Below are 21031 nucleotides of genomic sequence, written 5' to 3'. Positions count from 1 at the left end.
GACATCGTTGGGATGCTGAGGATCGGCGAACCCGGTGGTTTGCTGGCTGTACACCCGTTCGTGATGGTTGCCGTGGAGGAAGGCGTTGGAGACATCGAGTTGATGAGTCGGCCAGTTGTACGTCGCCACGAGCATGAGAACGGTGTGGATCGTGGCCGGCTTGACTACCGGTGAGAATGTCTCACTGAAATCGACGCCGGGGCGCTGGTTGAACCCACAAACAACCCATCGAGCCTTGTATCGCTCTAGAGTTCCATCGGGATTCATCTTGTGTTTGAAGACCCATTTGCCGGTTATGATGCGAGCGTCATGTGGTCGCGGCACGAGAGTCCAGGTCTTGTTAGCCTACAACGCATCAAATTCTCTTTTCATGGCAGCATACTAGTTGGGGTCCTTGACTGCGTTGCGAATGCTCCGGGGGATCGGGGAGATGGTCGCTGAGGCCGCCATGGCGTACTTCGGGTTGGGTTTGTGGATCCCAGCCTGAGCACGAGTGATCATCGGGTGTCCAGGATTGACGGCGTCATGTGCTGGTGGTGCTATAGTGGCAACCGTGGGTGCCGTAGCCAATGGACTCGCGGACGGTGATGCAACGGGTAATGTTGCGGCAGGTCCAGGCGCAGGCGCTGGTGGTGATGTGGGTTCTGGCATTGAAGGTGAGCCCCTATCTGCACCATTTGGCATCGGTTCATGGATGTGTCGCGCTGTGCGCGCGCACCTCAGATGTTGTGGTAGATCGATGTCGAGGGGAGGCGGCGACAGCGGCAGACTCAGGTGACGTCGCACAGCAGCCATGGCGTGGCCCGTCTGCATGAACGACAGATCATCTGCCACTGGTGATGATGCAGCAGTGGCGGGCGTGGTGGAGTCACGGAAGGGGTAGACAGACTCGTCGAAGACCACGTGGCGCGACGTGATGACCCGACCCGTCGCTAGCTTGTAGCAACGATAGCCACGGTGATCAGCCGGGTATCCGATGAAGACATAGGTTGTGGATCGCGTGGCGAGCATGTGAGGCGACTTGGCGATCATGTTGGGGAAGTAGAGGCATCCGAAAATACGTAGCTTGTTGTACGAGGGTGCCATGTCGAAGAGCATGGTGTACGATGTCGCGGCGCCCGTGACGCGGCATGGACGATGATTGATCAGGTAGGTCGCCGTGGCCAGCGCCTCGACCCAGAACGCCAGTGGTGCTGCACTGTGAATTAACATAGTTCGAATACAATCGTTAACAGTTGGTAGAATTCTCTCGGCCTTCCCGTTCTGCTGTGAAGTATAGGGGCAGGATAGATGTAGTAGTGTGCCGAGAGAGGAGAGGAGCAGACGCATGACGGTAGAGTCATACTCCCATCCATTGTCTGTCTGGAAGGCGACGATGGGCAGACAGAATTGAGTGTGGACATAAGAAATAAAGGAACGAACAGTGGGAAGAACATCGGATTTATTTCGAAGTGGAATTGTCCATAAGTAATGACTATAATCATCAAGAAAAACGACATAGTACTTATAACCAGAATGACTAAGAACTGGAGACATCCATACGTCTAAATGAACTAGCTGAAAAGGAAAAAAATGTATGTGATGCAGAGTCAGCGAAGGGAAGACGAACATGTTTCCCCAGCCAGCAAGAAGAACATGAATGAGCATCAGATTTATTACATTGAAAAGGAAAAGTTTGTAAAATTTGAGAAGTGATGGAGTGTCCGGGGTGTCCCAACCGTTGACGCCACAGAGATGTTGCCGATGAAGCAGTGAGTGCTTGGTGTTGTGGAAGGCTGATGGGGTAGAGGTCGCTGCTGCTTTCACATCAGAGCATCTCCGCCCTGGTAGGAAGATCCTTGATAGAGAAATCAGAGGGGTCAAACTCGATAGAAACATTGTTGTCACGAGTTAAGTGGCGAACACTGATCAAGTTCTTAATGAGATGAGGGGAAATAAGAACATCATTTAAATGGAGAGGGGAGGTGGCAGTAGGAATGAGTGTTTGTGCTTGATGTGTGACCGGCATACGAGCACCATTGCCAACTGTGATAGTACAAGATGTTGATCGTAGGGAAGAGGGAGAGAAGTTACCAGGAGATGATGACATGTGCGACAACACGCCAGTATCAAAGTACCACTCAGACGTGGCTCGGAGGATGGTGGGGAACGTCGGCGGACTGGAGTGCGACGTAGAGGGCACTGGTGTCGAATGGGCCGGCATGCGACGGTGCGGACGGATGCGTGGCCGTCATGGCCTGCTGCGGCTAGAACGGCGGACGAGGTCTGAGAATGCCTGCTCTGGGGGCGCAGAAAGGCATGGGCCAGGCTTGCACCATACCTTGCCAGGGATTGTAGCCCACGGCCCATGGCGCGGACTGCGTGCTTGAGTTGTTGGATCGCGGCGCGCCACCATTGCCACGACCTTGGCCACGGCGCCGATCTTGGCGGTTGTTGGAATGGTTGTTGCCATCGTTGTTGGATCAGGGCGCCGTGGAGGAAGAAGACCCGTCCTTGTGGCCGGTGGACGCTGAGTTGGAGGAGCCACTGGGGTTGTCGCTGTGAGTCATGGCGAGAGCCTGGCCAGCTTCGGCGTTGGCGTTGTGCTGAGTGCTGAGCTCCTCGAGGATGAGGAAGGAACGGGCGCTCTGGAAGGAGTGCGGCGGGTACTTAGACGTGATCACCGGCTTGACGTAGCGGTACCGGGGATTGAGGACGCGGAGGAGGTTGAGCACCTGACTCGGCTCGGAGACGGGATGGTCGATGTCGTGCAGCTGATCCGCGATCCGCTTCAGCATGGTGCAGTAGTCGTTCGTGGACATGTCGCCTTGCTGCAGTGTGCGCAGCTCGGTCTCAAGATACACTGCGCATTGCAGCTCGTTGTCCTGGAACAACCCTTCGACGGCGTGCTACAGGGAGAAAGCGTTGTGGCGATCACGGCAAACGATGTCGAAAACGCCCTTGGAGACGGTGGCGAGGATCCAGTTGACGTAGGAATCAACCCTGCGCCATTCGCCATCGCGTTCCTGGGACGGGGTGGGGGAACGAACGTGGCCCTCGAGACCGAATTTGCCGAGGGTGGAATCGAAGATGTGGCGCCACTGACCGTAGTTGCCTTCGTCCATGTCGAGGATGACAGGGACGTGGTGGCGGATGGAGATGCCCTGGATCGCAGAGGCGGCGGCGGGGGCGACAGAGAGGCCGTCATCCGAAGAGGAGTCGGAGTGGTGGGAGGAGGGCGCCATTGGAGCAGCGGAAGGAGAAGTGGCAAAGGGATGCACTAAGAGAACTGTGGACGATGATACCATGTAGATTTGTATTGATCAACTGGACAACGTTGTATTAATCATGGCATGTACATATATAGATTACAATCATGGCCTTTGGCCAAGCCTGTACTGGCGAGGGCGTTACACGCGATCGAGCAAGCGCACAGAGCGGGAGCGTGGGCGCCGTGGAGACCGGGTCATTCAGTTGGCGTTGCGGCGAGTGCGCGCTGGGCGGCTTTAGCCGTTGCAAAGCTGTTTTCTCTGACATATGCAACAATGCATTTTTTTTTATTTTCCACTGTATATGCAGCAATGTGCTTTTTTTCCTCTTCCTTTATATTTGCAGCAATGTAAAACAACAGTACCTGTTTACACACAGAAGGATATGCATTTCTCGTAACAACGGTAGTACTACTACCTGTTTATTCACAGAAGGATATGCGGTGCTAGTTTGCTTATTAGAGACTAGAGTAGCCAACTGCCCATTTTTTTCATGCATCGAAAGTCTCACATATGGATGGTTTCCTTCGAGTTGTTCAGTTCAGAACTTACGATTGCTGCCGTCAGTTCAGTTTGCCCAGCCTATATTGGTGATTAACAAACCAGAATCTTGTCCGAGCAACAGCATCGTGCCTCTCGTTTTCCTCCTCTGTCCTCTCTTTCTCCTTCTCTCAAGGAACAGGAGTTTGGTGCCATTGATATACGTGCCTTGGATCATTTCCAGCCCTCTTTCTTAAACCCATTCTTTCAAAAAAATAATTTAAAGAACCATTCCATTAAAAAATGTTCTTTATATCTTTTCACACTCAACAAATTCTCTATGTTTTGTTGGCACTTTGGAGAGCCAGCTTCTATTCCTAGCGTCCGAAAAACCAGAAATAGAAAATATGAATATTTAGAGATCTAGTTAAAGAAACTATTGCAGGAAAAATCACCAAAAACTCTATTCATAATTCATATCAATATGGAAGGATATAAAGAAATTGTTAGAGTTGTTTTTAGAATGTAAATATGCATATTTATATGATATATGACAATAAAAAAGGAAAAGAAAATGAAGCTTCTTGAGAACAAAAGTAAAAATAACCCCGTGCAGGATCGAAGGACAAACCTTTTAAATCAGCATATTTATATTATAATAATATGATAGACAATAAAAAAAAAAAAGGAAGCTTCCTGAGAACAATTTTTTTTTAAAAAAAAAGCTGCCCCCATGCAGCACCACCTATGTATCTTGGTCTGCATTTTGTTGCCTTGTTGGTGCTTGTAGTTTCGCTCGGTGTGGTATATATATACGACAGGTTGCAGCAGTCGTTCTACCGGGTTAATTTGATCTTTCTATAGTTTGATGATTCTTTAGTTTCATTCAGGTAAGCAGTACAGGCGCAGTGAGGTTTCAGTCTTGGGGTATGTAATAGTGTCACTTGCTCAGTTTCATGCTACAGCTAGCACTTAAGTAATCTTCCATAGCAATTGTCCGAAATACTGAAGCTATTGTCGTAATTCTAGTATTATATATAGGATTCCAATTAATTGGGAATCATTTTATAGTCATTTGACCACAACACTGCTGTAAAATAAATTCCTGTAGGGGCCGAGGCCCCTCCAGTTTCTTCAAAAAACACTGTTGTAAAATCTCTTTATGGTAAAAGGATGATGTCATTATAGTAAATTTATGATGTCGTTTTGTCTTTACTTACCATGCTTTTTGTTGTCACTACAGATACCAATATATTCCCATTATAGTTTTTGATTCTACAGTTTTTTATTGTCATTATAGTTCTTTTATCTGAACTGGATTTCTGATTCACTTGTGGACCAACATATTCTCGTTGTGAGCTTCTGATTTCTATTCTGGTAGTATAAGATGAGAAAAATATATCCTACAATGTGGTTCATTATGACCTGCAAAAGTAGCTTTTTTAACTGTTGCATAGTCATTAGATTCTCGTATGGTAAATCTGAAGCCCTATTTTACCAGAATTATGTCTTTGGTATGCCATAGCTTCTTGCCTCAGTTACTGTAATGTAACTATATTAACTTGCGTATAGTAATTTTGCTCATATAAATGATATCTATGCACACTATTGAAGGATTCGTTCCATTCTGTTCGCAGGCAGCAGATGCAGGCTAGTTCACTCAATCTAATTTTATCTCACAAAAAATGCAGGAAAACATACCTCATTTTCAGAGCTGCTCTTCTGCATGCATCACAACCCACTGAACATGATCGACATGCTTTCTGCCGGACTTGAGTCGCACACAGCCTGATCTTGACCAACATAGCTGATGATTTGTGTCAAAAATAATGTAGCTCTAGTGCTTATTTCTTGTTCTTTTGTTTTAGTTTAATTTTTATGGACAAAGGTATCATCAGTGCGGTATGTACTAAAACAAAATTTCTGGACTGATCATAAATGTGTTACTTTGTGTTTATAAACCTGAAAACATGATACCAAATGTGTTCTGCATCCTTGCCTTGTTGAAGGTGGTATTCACCTTGTGGGAAGGTAAGTGAGTGATGTTGTATGCTCAAATTTGGAATGAATCAGAATTGGCTGGCCGAACTAATTTATGGTGGTATTAATTTGTTAAACTATCGAAATAAGATTAGAGATGGGTAAAGATGGGTAATGGTAACCTAATAATTCGGCAAAATGTGGTAAAAACCTAATAATTCTGCAAATGTGGTAAAAAGAACAACTGTTTTGTGACGATATTCTAATTATCATAGTTCTCTTGTTGTTGCATACTTTTCAAATTAACATAGAAAAATAGTAAATCATATATGAGGGATGTATGGATTGTAGTAAAAGTTCTATATATTATTATGTGTGAAGTCATTAAAAATTATGAAAATTGTTCACTAAATTAGAGTAGTGAGCTTGCTTGTTGTTAATTTGTCATAACTCTTAATCTTCATTATCATATTTAGCTTTGCGAGACAACGTAGCTATTTCATGGTAAATTGATCTTGACGTTATAGTAACCGGTTTCTAGCTTGACACCAAATTGTGGCAACCTTTTCTAATTATCGACTTGAGCCATTCAATATACTATAACTATTTCACGCTAAATTCATTTTGTCTTCTAGTACTTGGTTTCCCGGAATAGCTCACCCACAATTTTGGTAAATTCGCCTTGATATTGTACAGTTATCGTAACATGTTCCTCTAAATATCTTCAAATCAAATTGTAGTAACTTCCAACCCTAATTAACGTTTTGTGGCACAACTGTCCGAAATAACACACTTCTAGAGGCGCTCATCTTCTACTAGACACTAAACACCCCGAAAGTGAGTTACCTCGAACAGTTCCGTCGAGTACACCCAAGGAAGAACTCAAAACAATCCACGTTTTACATCAAGAATCAAATAATGAGTACGAGCTTACAATACTTAGTCCATTTCATACAACCAAAGTTCTTAGAAATTATTTATTACAATACTAGAGTTCAGAGTACGATAATTAAACAGCGGAATGAAAATAAACATCTAGCGGAAACGATACGAGAATCCGTTTATGCCCACCAGAAGAATCCTCCACACAAGAGCTACTCCTCAAGCTGCACCTGCAACAGGGGTAAAATAAACCCTGTGTACACAATATACTCGCAAGACTTACCCGACTAGTGGAAATAGCTTCCCGACTCCAAGAAGTATGATAGGCAATATGGGTTTGCTATTTTCTTTTGTTTGCGAAAAGCATTACTAATAGTTCATCCTTACAGTCAAGTTTTATTAGCAGTTATGATTACTTCATTAGCTAACCATTCTAGGTAAGCACATGTTCTACTTTCAAGCAAAGGTTAAGCAATCAGAACTATTTCACCATCTTTTATCTTGCAGTTCTTACAACGGTGTTAGACCATAACCAAGTTGTACCGTCTCACGGAAACAACGATTCATGAACCAATATATCCCAGCTAGGTACCCCGAAACACACGCCCCGTTTATACCCCAGACACAAACAAGACTAACTCATTCCACTCTTGTCATGGGGTCTAGGTCCCCATCCAAACTTGGACTCTAAGCCTCCACACTTGAGACCCAGTCTCAGTATGGTGCTTAGACCTCCACTTGTCCCCGCCTTCGATCAGTCGATCCAGAAAGAGCCAGAATCTATGAGAAGAGCGTAACGAGCCTTCCTGCTCCTATAAGCAAGTATGTGCTCAGGATAATAAGTCTGTGACCTGACTACCATCCACAGCAATAGGCGGTCCTTAATTGACACCGATAGGAAAAATAGTGTAACCAAGCTAAGCCTTGTTAGCCGCGGGACACAACCTGTTACACCCACCAATACCCATGCCATATCCCTACCATGTCTTCATTTTTTCTTTCATCATTTTATCATGAGAGTAATAATAATAATCACCTATTGTGAGTAACGACAGGTTACTCACACTACCGAAAACCTAAGCATAGCAGCTACTCGAACCTGCACTAGTAAGACTCTTAGGACAGGTATATCTATGCATGTGGTTTTCATAAAATTCCTGTAACGTAAATGCACAACACATATATATACGGTGAATTATAAAATAGAGGTTATACATCGGGGCTTGCCTTGGGCAGGCGCGGTGTCAGCTGAGTCAGTCAGTGGTGGCTACGGGAACTCCTCCTGCACGAGAATCTCCTCTTCGTACTCTTCGACAATCTCCTCGAACTTGTGATCGCCGGTGGTCACAATCTCCGCCAACTCGTTCTCTACATGTATACGATAATGATACAACACTTAGCATTTATACAACAACAACTCTTAACATAAGAATACGCATACTAAGCTATTAAGCTAGCTCTAACGACTAAAATACTAGCTAACTATCATCTTCATCAAGCAAAGGTTGGGTTCAACAAACAAACACCTAGCTTTACAAATGAAGGATATATCTTTATTTCTACTAATGATTTAATGTATATTGAAACAAAGAGCATTTAACTACCCTTATGTTTAGTCTATTCTAAAGCTACAAAAATTACAGTGAGTACATAATAATACAATGAAGCTAATATAAAAATTTTAGGACTAAAGCTATCACCAATTTACCACAAAAATTCCTACAATAATTCTCCTAACAATATTAAACATTTTTAAATGATTTAATAGCTCCTGATATCAACATGTACATATATAAACTAAATACACTAACAGATAGAGCATAATTTTAGAAACCTAACAAAATTTGTTTCATAATTTTTGGACACCCACATGATTTACCAAAGATCAGCTCAAAAATTAAATTAGAAAACTATTTCTAATTCCTTATGAAAAAAGAAAAACAATTCTTCCATGCGACCAACAAGGGCGGCCCACGCAACACAGCGCGCGCGGTGGCCCGCAGACGCGGCCACGCAAGACAGCCCACGGCGAGGAAGCTCGCGCGCGCCGGTGCTTTTGCAGAAACACCCCCACGCTATCCTCTATTAACACGACGACTATGCGTACTATTTCTACAGACATCGTTTATGCAAGAAGACCCGCGTATTAACCCGTCTTCGCATCGGAGAGGTCCCCGACGCCTCCACGCTCGCCGCGCGTGGCATTGACCGGCACTAGGTCGCTATGCCAGCCAACTGGGGACCCCTCGACCCATCTAGAGGACTGATGCTCACATACAGGACAGCAGGCAGCAATGGGCAACGATTCAAAGACCGGAGATGAAGTAGGGCGACCTCTCCACGTCGGCGGACAACCTATGGTGGCGACGACGATGTTTTGGTGAGCTACGGCGCTAAGGGAGTAGTAGAGGTAGCGGGTGAGCATCAGAGACTCACCAAGGACCTGGTGAAAGGTCCTAGTATGGCTAGAGGGGGGTGAATAGCCTATTTAAAAATCTATAAATCAACTAGAGCAATTTGATTAGTATGACAAATAGCGTAAAGCAAACTTGCTCTAGCTCTACAAGGGTTGCAAGCCACCTATCCAACACTTCTAGTTGCAATGTTAAATAAGGCACACAAACTTACTAGTCTAAAGAGCTCAACTAGATGAATGTAAATAACAAAGCAAGCTCTCAATTCTAATTACACTAAAGGGCTTGTATCAACTAGTTTGCAAGAATGTAAACAAGCAAGTAGGGTGATTATACCACCGTGTAGGGGATGAACCAATCACAAGATGAAGATCAAGCCAATCACCGGGAGAATGCAAATGATAAGAGATAATCGATTTTTCTCCCGAGGTTCACGTGTTTGCCAACACGCTAGTCTCCGTTGTGTCGACCAACACTTGGTGGTTCGGCGGCTAAGAGGTGTTTCACAAACCTCGTCCACACGATAGGACACCGCAAGAACCGACCCACAAGTGAGGTAACTCAATGACACGAGCAATTTACTAAAGTTACCTTTCGGCACTCCGCCGGGGAAGGTACAACTCCCCTCACAATCATCGAAGGCGGCCACGAACAATCACCGACTCGTGTCGATCCTCCACCGCTGCTCCAACCGTCTAGGTGGTGGTAACCACCAAGAGAAACAAGCGAAATCCGCAGCGCAACACAAATACCAAGTGCCACTAGATGCAATCACTCAAGCAATGCACTTAGATTCTCTCCCAATCTCACAAAGATGATGAATCAATTATGGAGATGAGTGGGAGAACTTTGGCTAGGCTCACAAGGTTGCTATGTCAATGAAAATGTGCAAGAGTTCTTCCTTGAGCCGGCCATGGGGCTATAAATAGAGCCCCCATCAAATAGAGCCGTTATACCCCTTCACTGGGCAAAACACGCTCTGACCGGACGTCCGGTCATACTGACCGGACACTGGCCCTCAGCGTCCGGTCGCCCGATGGACGCCATGCGTCACCAGCTTCAAACGCTGTTCATCAAATTTCAACGGCTGCGAAGCTGACCGGATGCTCCGGTAAAACTGACCGGACACTGAAGCCCCAGCGTCCGGTCGTTTCCAGTAAGCTCCCCGAGGCATGTTTTTTCGACCGAACGCGTCCGGTCCACCTTGACCGGACATAGACCAGCGTCCGGTGCAATACCCTAGCCACTGTGTCGTCTGACAGCTCGACCGGACGCAGCCTTTCAGCATTCGGTCGCTGAGTGACCCAGCGTCCGATCAGTAGACCGACGCCAGCATCATTTCGATTAACTCCATCTCAACTCTAACTTCTTCACCCTTGTTCAAATGTGCCAACCACTAAGAATTTTGCATCCGGCGCAATAGAAAATAGGCATTTCATTTTCCCGAAAGCGCCGAATCAACCTTGCAAACACCACCTCCTTTGTAGATGTGCCACCACCACCAAGTGTATCACCTTGTGCACAAGTGTTAGCATGTTTTCATAAACATTTTCAAGGGTGTTAGCACTCCACTAGATCCTAAATGCATATGCAATGAGTTAGAGCATCTAGTGGCACTTTGATAACCGCATTCCGATATGAGTTTCACTCCTCTTAATAGTATGGCTATCTATCCTAAATGTGATCACACTCACTAAGTGTCTTGATCACTAAAACAAAGTGGCTCCTATATTTTATACCTTTGCCTTGAGCCTTTTGTTTTTTTCTTTCTTCTTTTTCCAAGTTTAAGCATTTGACCATCACCATTGTCATGATCTTCGCCATTGCTTCATCACTTGGAGTAGTGCTACCTATCTCATAATCATCTTTGATAAACTAGGTTAGCACTTAGGGTTTTATCAATTAACCAAAATCAAACTAGAGCTTTCACCTGGCCGAGGCGATGGTTTGGCTAGAGATTCCCTGAGCAAGGTTGGCCGCGTATGCACGGCAAGCTCAGCGACGAGCCACGGTGGACACGACCGCGTCAGCAGCGTTGGGACAGTGGTAGGGGTATGGCTCAGGTGCGCATGGTGAGGAGGGGTTCGAGACAAGTCTAGGGGTGCAGCCAATTTGGCCCGAGGTGGTCAGATGAGAGCTGCCCTCAATGATGGGCGGACTCGGCCATATCAATACGGTGGTAGAGAAAAGCTCCAAAATTGAAGCTCGACTGTGCGCCATTCAAGGCGGGGTGGGGACGGGTAGCTAGGCAGCTGTGCGACTGAGTCAACAACATGACAAATCAACTTGAGGTGATCTCTCCCTGACAAATTTAATGGCGCACTTAACTGCGGTAGCAGAGGGAGAAAGGGAGAAAGAGAGAGACGAGGCGCGGCAGGTGGCTCGGTGAAAGCTCTAGTTTGGTTTTGGTGAATTAATGAAACTCTAAGTGCTAACCTAGTTTATCAAAGTGATTATAAGATAAGTGGCACATTCCAAGTGGTGGAGTAAATGAAGATCATGACATGATGATGGTGATGCCATGGTGATGATCAAGCGATTGGACTTGAAAAGAAGAAAGAGAAAAACAAAAGGCTCAAGGCAAAGGTATAAGTGGTAGAAGCCATTTTGTTTCGGTGATCAAGACACTTAGCAAGTGTGATCACATTTAGGTTCGATAGCCGTACTATTAAGAGGGGTGAAACTTGTATCGAAATGCGGTTATCAAAGTGCCACTAGATGCTCTAACTCATTGCATATGCATTTAGGATCTAGTGGAGTGCTAATACCCTTGAAAACATTTATGAAAATATGCTAACACATGTGCACAAGGTGATACACTTGGTGGTTGGCACATTTGAGCAAGGGTTAGGAACTTTACCAGCGGACTGTCCGCTCGTAGAGTACGGACAGGCCAACGATGCCACAAGCGCCTTATATAGAAAAGACAGAGGTCACTATAAGTGACCGGAGGCTGGCCTCGGTTGGACCGGTGCGTCCGGTCAGTAGAAGTTGCAAAGACACTGGCCTCGGTCTCTGACCGGACGCTAGGTCACTTAGTGACCGGACGCTGGAGGGTTGCGTCCAGTCCTGCTGACGTGGCAGCGCACAAGGGAGACAATGAGTGACCGGACGCTGGGTGAGTCCAGTCAAGCATGACCGGACGTGTTCGATCATGATTTCTTACTTCTGGATGCTTACTAGAAACGACCGGACGCTGAGGTCCAGCATCCGATCACTTCGTAGCAGCGCGTCCAGTCATCACTTGACCGTTGGGATTGGATGCTCAGTTTTTAAAGAAAGGGGACACATGGCGTGCATCGCACGAACGGATGCGGGGGTCCTACGTCCGGTCGATTTGACCAGAGCGTCCGGTCACCCCGTGTTGTGTCCAGTGAAGAGGTACAACTGCTTTATTCCGTGGGGGCTTCTATTTAAGCCCCATGGCCAGCTCAAGCTCACTCTATTGGCCATTTGCATTGACATAGCAACCTTGTGAGCTTAGCCAAAGCCCTCCCACTCATCTCCATCATTGATTCATCGTCTTTGTGAGATTGGGAGAGAATCCAAGTGCATTGCTTGAGTGATTGCATCTAGAGGCACTTGGTGTTCGTGTTTTGCTGCGGGATTCGCTTGTTGCTCTTGGTGGTTGCCACCACCTAGACAGCTTGGAGCAGCGAAGGAGGACTGGCACGAGTTGGTGATTGTTCGTGGCCATCTCCGGTGATTGTGAGGGGATTTGTACCTTCCCTGGCGGAGCGCCGAAAGATAACTCTAGTGGATTGCTCGTGTCATTGAGTTACCTCATTTGTGGGTAGGTTCTTGCGGTGTCTAATTGTGTGGACGAGGTTCGTGCAACATCTCTTAGCCACCGAACCACCAAGTGTTGGTCGACACAACGGGGACGTAGCGTGTTGGCAAGCACGTGAACCTCGGGAAAAAATTGGTTGTCTCTTATCCTTTGGTATTCTCCTGATGATTGATAAAGTATTCATCTTGTGATTGGTTCACTCCTCTACGCGGCGGTATAATCACCTCACTTACTCATTTACATTTTCGCAAACTAGCTATAACAAGCTCTTTAGTGTAGCTAGAATTGAGAGCTAGTTTTGTGAATTAAGTTCATCTAGTGGAGCTCTTTAGTGTAGCAAATTATGAGAGCTCTTAGTGAATAGTGACCTAATGAATTGTGTGCCTAGTGATCATAACAACTAGAATTGTTGGATAGGTGGCTTGCAACCCTTATAGAGCTAGAGCAAGTTTGTATTTCGCTATTTGTTATACTAATCAAATTACTCTAGTCGGTTTGTAGATTTTTAAATAGGCTATTTACCCCCCCTCTAGCCATATTAGGACTTTTCACTTGGCTCGTCCTCGCCTTGGCGGAACGCGAGCGGCGTGATCAGGACACCCACGCGTGGCGCTACAGACAAGGTGTGCGCGAGTCCGACCGGTGTGGCCCGCGTGGCCGCAATGTCTTAAATGACAAGGCGACGGCGGCTCGGCTACGTGCACGCGGTAGTGGCGGCCTTGAACTAGGCCGGCAGCGGCGTAGGGGGTACAACGGACAGGCGCGGACGCGACGACGATGCGACGGCAATGGCGCGGCGCGAGGCATGTCGACAGTGCGGTGAGGCAGCAGTGGGCAGACCCGACGGCAGCGCAGTGTGGCCGCGGCGACACCAATGATGGCAGCGCGAGGCTGGGCAGCAGGGCGTGGGGCTAGCGGCTCGCTACGGCCGACCTTGGCCAAACCTAGACATCCCGACCGACCCAGCGTGGCGGTACAAGGTGACCACACGGGATGCGGCCATGTGCGCGGCGTGGGGTGGCCGCGCGGTGATCGCGCGCACAGCGTCAACCATCCCGAGATTGTGACGTGCACGAATTTTAAAGCGCCCAAAACGACTAAACGGTTGCTCCAGGAGCCAAACCATCTTCACCATGCTCAAGAGGGAATATGAGACTATCAAATTGAGCTATAACACCATACCACCTCTTAACCCAATCTCTCAAAATAATTTACTAAACATAGCAATGTCTAGCTGTTGACAGACTTGAAAATTTTCTAAGTTTTGAGCTGAACTTGATTTCAATTTGTAATTTCTAGCCTAGTAGAAATATTAGCTAGTAATATCATTTTTCAACAGCATGTATTTCGCTGTCATCTACAAAGTTTGTACTTCAAACTTTATTTAAGTATCACACACATGTTCTATAGTATTTTTGCTTAATAAAAATTATTTTCCAACCCTACTTGATATACATGAGCTATTGAATCAACTTTCATTTAGCATTTTTATTGATCATTTTAAGTTACAAAAAATTTATCTTTACATTCTATCACATGCATTAACACATAAACATAATGCTCAGGACATATTTTTATAAATGATTTAGGGTGTAACACCGTGGGTGTTACACGTTTGGACCTTTTATAGTTCTTGTAACTATTATATCTTAATTTTGTCTCATGATTATAGTAACTTGTTGTGCATACAACTCGAGGCCAAATTATGATAACTTTCTACCCTTACCATCCAAAATTTTGTAACTATCTTATGATAAACTCATCCAATCAAAAATTGGAAAAAAATTATGCGGCTAGGGTTGCGGTGGGGTTAGGGTTCTATTCTGCGGTGGCCTTAGAAGGGGGTTTGGGGGGGGCAACAGCTGTGACATGGTGGTGGAGGCGGACGAGACGGCAGCGGGGTGGGGCAGAGCGGTGGGAGGAGGTTGGGCGGGGCTGGCAGCAGGGGCATCACGGCGGAGGTCGTCGGTGACCTACCCTGGGATCAGGGGAGGGAGGGGTCGAGGGGTAGGGGGCGGGTGGTTGGTGGCGTGGCAAGGCGGCGGGAGACGCCGGTGGTGGTGGCGGGGTGGGTGCGAGGATGACGCCGGCGAAGGTGTAGCGGCGAAGCTTTAGGGGAGAGTGGGGGAGGGGGCGGCGGAGGAGGGGTGCTAGCGACGGAGAAGAAGACAGGGGGAGGGTGCATCACGACGAAGAAGACGCCCAAACGCGCGACTCATAAAAATGGTTACTCAACCGTTTTTTTTCCCAATTGTCGTAACTTGCAAGTGGGACATATATAAGTGCGATTAGGAAGGCACTCTGTTGCTAGCTCACGTACACTCTACGTCGAGGCAAACGAGAACGAATGCTCAATGTGATGTGGACAACGTGACAGAGCCGTGCATAGACGGTTCAATATTTTTTCCCGCGCGATGTGGACTCCAAGGAGCGGGGTGACGGAGCCTCGCACAAACAATTCATGTTCTGTTTTCCACGCGACTTTGGCCCCGTTCGGCAGGACTTATTGTTGCTACGGCTGATTTGTAAGGCTAATTTGTTGTGAGAGAAAAATACTATTCCCATAACTAAAAAGTAGCGTTGACTCTGGCTGGTAAGCTTAAGCGAACATAGCCTTTGACTCTAGGGGAGTAGAGCGACGGAGCCATGCACAAACCGGATACTATAAGAGTAGACAGGATTTGGTTTCACTGGTTAGATGATTGATGTCATGGTCTTTTTAGAGAAGAAGAGAAGAGAAGAGAAAAAAAAGGAGAGAGAGTAGAGAAGAGAAGAGACACTAGCAAATATAAATTTCGACGTATATTTGCCCAACCGTTCACCACTTTGCCTTGATCCCGTTCTCCTCGTCGCATCCCTCTCGTCCGTACGCCGCCGCCGCCGCCTGGCTCGCCCCGCCGACAGCGTCTCAGCCCAGATCGAGCCTCCCCCTTCCCAAGACGGGTTCTAATTGGGCTCCCGCCACCGCCGCCGCCCTACACCAGGTGACGAGGCCTTCGCCGACCTCTTCGCCGGCGAAGAGCGCCCAGCAGGTATTCCCACCCCTTCTGACTTTTTTGCGAAAATTATTGGGTGTACATGTCTACACCCATGTCCCTCTATTAGATCCGCCCCTGTTCTGTCTCGACCTTGACGATGGTATTCTGCTTACATGTAATTGCAGAGATGAACGTGGTGGTGCCACCACAACCTCCACATCTTCGCCTATATGAATTTGCCAAGAGTGCCCTCATCAGAATTTTTGCCTTTCCTTATGCTACGGTCTGCTATATGCTCCTCTCTTTCATGATCTTCAGTTTATTCCAAATTAGCGAGAAACTCTGCAGCAGAATCCTGACAGTAACTTTACATTTGTTGGTTGCAAAATGCCTAAGGTATGTGACTTGTATTGCGACGGTGGAATGGATACAGACAAGTGGTGTGATGCCCAGGTTGGCCACTACATAGGCATCGGTAGGCTGCCTCTCACTAGCCTCAGCCCTCCATGGTCTCTTGGTTACACTCTCAACAAGTTAATTTGATCATCATGCCATTTTCTATAACAGATGCCTCTGCAACGGGTGTCAACGATGCCCGTGAGCTATGGGAGAACAAGAGGAAACCTTTCACTGCTGAATTCATCGAGTTGGATCCTTCTGATGTAGACTCTCCCTCTATTCCTTCCAACATAAACAAATGCGCTAAGGCGCTGGCACAAACACTTTAGAGCTGACAATTAGTTTGTGTTACAATTGCATGGCAGGATGGTTTTGAAGCTCAAGTGCAGGAAAAGGGCATCCAAGCAGATATGGTTTGCTGTATGCAGCACTTGCAGGCAAGTTGGTTGTTCTCTAGAACTGTGGAATATGATATACTTGTGAGCTTTGCTAATCTTTCACATTTTATACTTTGCGAAAGATAGTTATGCTTTGAGAGTGAAGAACAGGCAAAGAAGCTTCTGAACAATGTATCATCACTTCTCAAACCTGGAGGCTACTTTTTTGGCATGACTCCAGATTCATCTACAATATGGTATACTCACCACAATACCACATGAATGTTGTTCTTATGTCCTAATGTCTTTTCTTCTTTTTCCTCCAAAAGAAATTATATTATAAGCTTTTTGGTGGTCACCTGCCAACCAAGTAAATTATATAGGCTAGCATTTATGCTTCACTGCAAATAAACTTTAACTTCTCCAGTACAAATTTAGCGTGCAATGTGCTTGACCAAACTCTATTCTTTATTACCTTTCTAAGTTGGTTGTTTTTTTATTCTGTAGGACAAAATATCAAAAAAATGTTGAGGCTTCACATAATAAGGGTCTGAAGACTGTTCCAAATAGCATTCGCTCAGAGAACTATACCATTACCTTTGAAGTCGAGGAAGAGAAGTATGAGCTCAAGTTGTATACTAAATATATCTGGAAAATTTTGTTACACTGACTTGCTGAGCTGGTATAGTGTGATATATGGTGCAGGTTTCCCTTTTTTGGAAAGAAGTACCAACTCAAATTTGCGAGTGACACAGTGTTTGATAATCAGTGCCTAGTCCACTTTCCCAGCCTTTTGAGGTTATCCTTCTCTCATTTATTTTCAACATGTTGTCGTATAGCCCCACTATCATTATAACCTAGAACCTGAACCTCTGTAAATTCAAGCAAGTTGGGTGATGAGAGTTTTCACAATGCTAGGTTGTGTTGAAACAGATTAGCAAGGGAAGCTGGACTCGAATATGTGGAGATTCTGAATTTAACCGAGTTTTATGATGATAACAGGTAGTATGTTATTTTCATGCAATCATTTTCCTGTTGGTTCTCTGTAGAGTGTTTTTTTTTATTTCATTTGCATCTCTTCAATTCAATTTATTCTGTTCATCGCCTGCTGTCCCAATAAATGCAATATGGTTACTACCAAACAATGTTGGATGTCCGAAACCGTATTTGACTCTTGGTTCTGACTGACCCAGACCACTATTTGCTCCAATGCTTGGTGGTTACGGTGCAAGTTTTTTGGATGCTCGTGGGAAGCTTGTTGCTCGTTCCTACGACATTTTAGGTGGTGTAGAATTCTTCCTTTTGCTGCATTGGATTGTAAGGTCCCAGTTTACTCAATGTTTCAGCTGGTTTATGCAGGCTTGTATTCAACATTTGTATTCCAGAAGCCTGATCCAGATGCAATACCACCGATTGTAACTCCCGACTTGCATGATCCTGATAATGCTCATGAAGAGGTCTGTTTCTTCTGTGCTTAGTAGCTAGTTGTAGGTTTTTATTTTCTGTTTCTTTGGAAATGTTGTTGGTCTAACACTTTGACTGAACAGCAGGAATGGCTCCAGCCACAGCAGGCATCAGTGGAAGATGAGAGGCGCTTGCATGCGGATGTGCTTCCCATAGATCCAGCGAAAGGCATCCTGGGTCCTGGACCTGCAGACATGAGGCTTTAGATGCTGAAAATTCAGATGCAGCTGAACCTGGGTACTGATGTTTTTTATGTGTTGTGTTTCCACTTAGGTGTGTTTGGATGGAACGCGCAGAGCAACGCGTTTGGTTGAGCTGCTGCATTGTGCGCTCCTGCATCTGCGCATGCAAAAATACGGTGGCATGCAGGGAAGGTTTCCGGGCATGCAGGCTGTGGTGGTGAGGCCGAATTGGCGGCCTTCGATGTGGAACCTGGCTGGACGGATGCGTGCACAGTAGAAGCAGGCCCACATGTCAAACTCTTGAACATGATAAATTGTATCCCCTCATCCAGCTAACCAAACTGGATCTCAATATTTTTTTAGTGAAGTTTCACCAAACACATTCTTTCTAAGAATTTGCACCTCCATTCGAGCAACTAAACACATCCTAAGGACATTCTCCCATAGTCCCATGTGGCCATGTCTCCATTATGAGTCCACGAAAACATCAAACAACATTACAAGGCTCGTGAATCCTGGCACAGACGCATGGGTTTTCTTGTACTACCTCCGGTAAAAAAAAAATGCTTGACACGTATGACCTTGTACGGTCTATGATGTGTATATTTGACTACTAATGTCTTCTAGATGTCTTATTAAAATCCTACAAATTTATGAGATCTAATATGTGTTTTCCAATGCAAATTTGCACATACCATAAATGTTTTCAAACTAAATAATTTAAGAGTTATGTTTGTAGTTTTAAGGCTTGAACATAGCTGCCCTAAACGACATGTTTTATGACCAGATTGAGTACCATTTTTAATTGCCTAAATTGTCTGTCTGCAAGACTCAACGAAACCAGTTCAGTATATGTATCGTCTCAGTGTCTCACGGCAGCCGAAATGTTGAAAGCCTGGACCTGAGGCGAACTGCGAACAGAGGCAATCAGGAGGACCCACGGAGCGAGCAACAGGACTCCAAACCAAAAATGAATTCAGCAACAGGACTTTTCAAGAACCGATCATGGAGTAGATGCGGTGATGCCCCCAGGCTCTCCACGCAGCAACAGAGAGTGATGGCGAGACGTCATTAAACGCATTATACAGGTTGTTCGCTCGTTGGTTTTAGCCAGCCCAAATCAACCAGCCAACAGTATTTTTCTCTCACAACAAACCAACACCAGCTAGCCCAAACCAGCCCAGAAACCAACCAGCGAACATGCCTTATTCAACTTTCTTTTCCCAACAGAAATAACAGAAAGCAAACTCTTCAATTTAATTTTTTTTAGAAAGAAGAAGATTTTTTTCTGTCCCAACTAGCTCTACATGAGGCATCCGTTGAACGAACTCTGTCAACCGTATGCGATACTTGATATCCTCTGTTCAAAATAAAACAAGAGGGGCCCACTATCTCATTTCTTTTGCAATAATGAACCTACTGTTGTAATATATAATACGCTAAGTGGGACATATGAGACTGACATTTGGCAATCCTGTGCATCACGCTGCCAGTCAGCCAGCGTAGGGTAGACATGGCGTTGTACAAAATAAAACGAGAGAACTAGAAAGATGCTAATGGTATATGGTGGTAATGGTATGAGTTCACATTTCCAATCCATCGTTCCAACATCAAACCTGGAGTAGGTACGAGCAACCTCCAAGGTTCGCATACCCTGAGAGGTGCGACGGTAGGCAACGCATAGCTGTCGTGCTAGGACTGCGTGCCCCAGCTGTACACGCTATGTTCTCCCACGGCTAACGTGGTATATCAAGATCCAGCTGATGGTGTTGCCCGAGGCGTCTAGAAAGAGCAAAGCACCAAGAAAGTGCCGGAGCCACACTCGAGCGAACCTGTCGATCTGAGCCTCCTCAGCCTGTGGGTCCAAGTAATCAAAGCGCTCCATGATTCAGGACGATGAAACACCGAAAGTTTTCCTGAAATTTACCAAAGAACATGAGACCCGATGGCTACAGAAAAGCAATGGAAGTATTAAATAGGCTTTAATTTCTCACTTATTTTTCTTGAAAGCCTCGTCGTCCGGTGGAAAAAAGCCAGTAAACTGAGCCATCAGCTCCCTCCAGTGATCGTTGTCAACTATCCCTGTCACTGGAAGTCCCCCCAATCGAAGGTCAAAATAGCCTTCACGTCCTGCATGGTCAAGGTCATCTCGCCACAAGGTAGGTAGAACGTGTGGGTCTCAGGTCTCCACCTGTTATAAGAATAGAACGACTGTTAGTTGCCTCAAAATTGTTACAAGAAAGTTTACGTACAAAGAATGCACTCGCACATGTCTACAGCTGCAGTAAGTAGTGCTGGGTCAAGGAGCGAAAGACCGTGGTTGACAACACGGATAAGCTCGAGGAAGCTGGCACGCCGTATGTACGCCGCATAACGCTCGTCCCACTGGTGCGCCCTGGTGTGCATGCGGGGCCTCAAAGTAGGCAAGGCTACCTCAGCGTCGTTGTCACTCAAGATGTGTGCTCGGTGCTGGTCGTCGTACTCCACCTCAAGAATGGGGTACAACAGGCTGTGTGGGAGGGGTCATCCTGTTATAAATTGATAAACAAAGCTTAGAGTATTCAATTAACAAAATTCAAATTAACATTATGTAGCATTGTAAAATTTAAACTACTTGTTACACAATATGAAAGCACATGTATATTCAAAGTAAAATTAACAGACATATCACGCACTAGTAACATAAACAACTTCACTAAGAATATAGCATTTGATGAAACTTCATGAAGTCACGTATCACGCACTAGTAAGTACCGACATTTGTAAACTAGTATCTAACCCAAATCCTAACTAAATAACTAACTATAAACTAATAATAAATACCTAATCAATCCCTA

At 45.7% G+C, this 21031-nt stretch overlaps 2 protein-coding genes across 3 annotated transcripts; one reads left to right on the top strand and one right to left on the bottom strand.

The window, feature by feature from the left end:
• Window positions 1-2462: 2462 nt before the first annotated feature.
• Window positions 2463-3224, bottom strand: LOC136492085 (uncharacterized). Its single transcript, XM_066488226.1, has 2 exons — window positions 2925-3224; window positions 2463-2810 (listed from the first exon to the last, which is right to left on the bottom strand). The coding sequence occupies exons 1-2, from the start codon at window positions 3222-3224 to the stop codon at window positions 2463-2465; spliced, it is 648 nt and encodes a 215-aa protein (XP_066344323.1).
• A 12287-nt stretch (window positions 3225-15511) lies between these two features.
• On the top strand, window positions 15512-18555 carry LOC136493280 (mRNA cap guanine-N7 methyltransferase 2-like). Of its 2 annotated transcripts, none has more exons than XM_066489343.1 (12): window positions 15512-15826; window positions 15958-16055; window positions 16169-16247; window positions 16340-16434; window positions 16537-16608; window positions 16696-16805; window positions 17056-17166; window positions 17254-17346; window positions 17482-17550; window positions 17742-17830; window positions 17908-18005; window positions 18096-18555. In XM_066489343.1, the coding sequence occupies exons 2-12, from the start codon at window positions 15960-15962 to the stop codon at window positions 18216-18218; spliced, it is 1035 nt and encodes a 344-aa protein (XP_066345440.1). In that variant the 5' UTR covers window positions 15512-15826; window positions 15958-15959; the 3' UTR covers window positions 18219-18555. The 2 variants fall into 2 exon arrangements, with proteins under 2 accessions (XP_066345440.1, XP_066345441.1); XM_066489344.1 differs by having other exon boundaries at window positions 15514-15826; window positions 18099-18555.
• Window positions 18556-21031: the final 2476 nt, after the last annotated feature.

The sequence above is a fragment of the Miscanthus floridulus genome, chromosome 11 (genome assembly GCF_019320115.1).
Source record: "Miscanthus floridulus cultivar M001 chromosome 11, ASM1932011v1, whole genome shotgun sequence".
Taxonomy (NCBI): Eukaryota; Viridiplantae; Streptophyta; class Magnoliopsida; order Poales; family Poaceae; genus Miscanthus; species Miscanthus floridulus.
The sequence above is the reverse complement of the archived record's forward strand: the minus strand, read 5'-3'. Positions and strand labels throughout refer to the sequence as shown.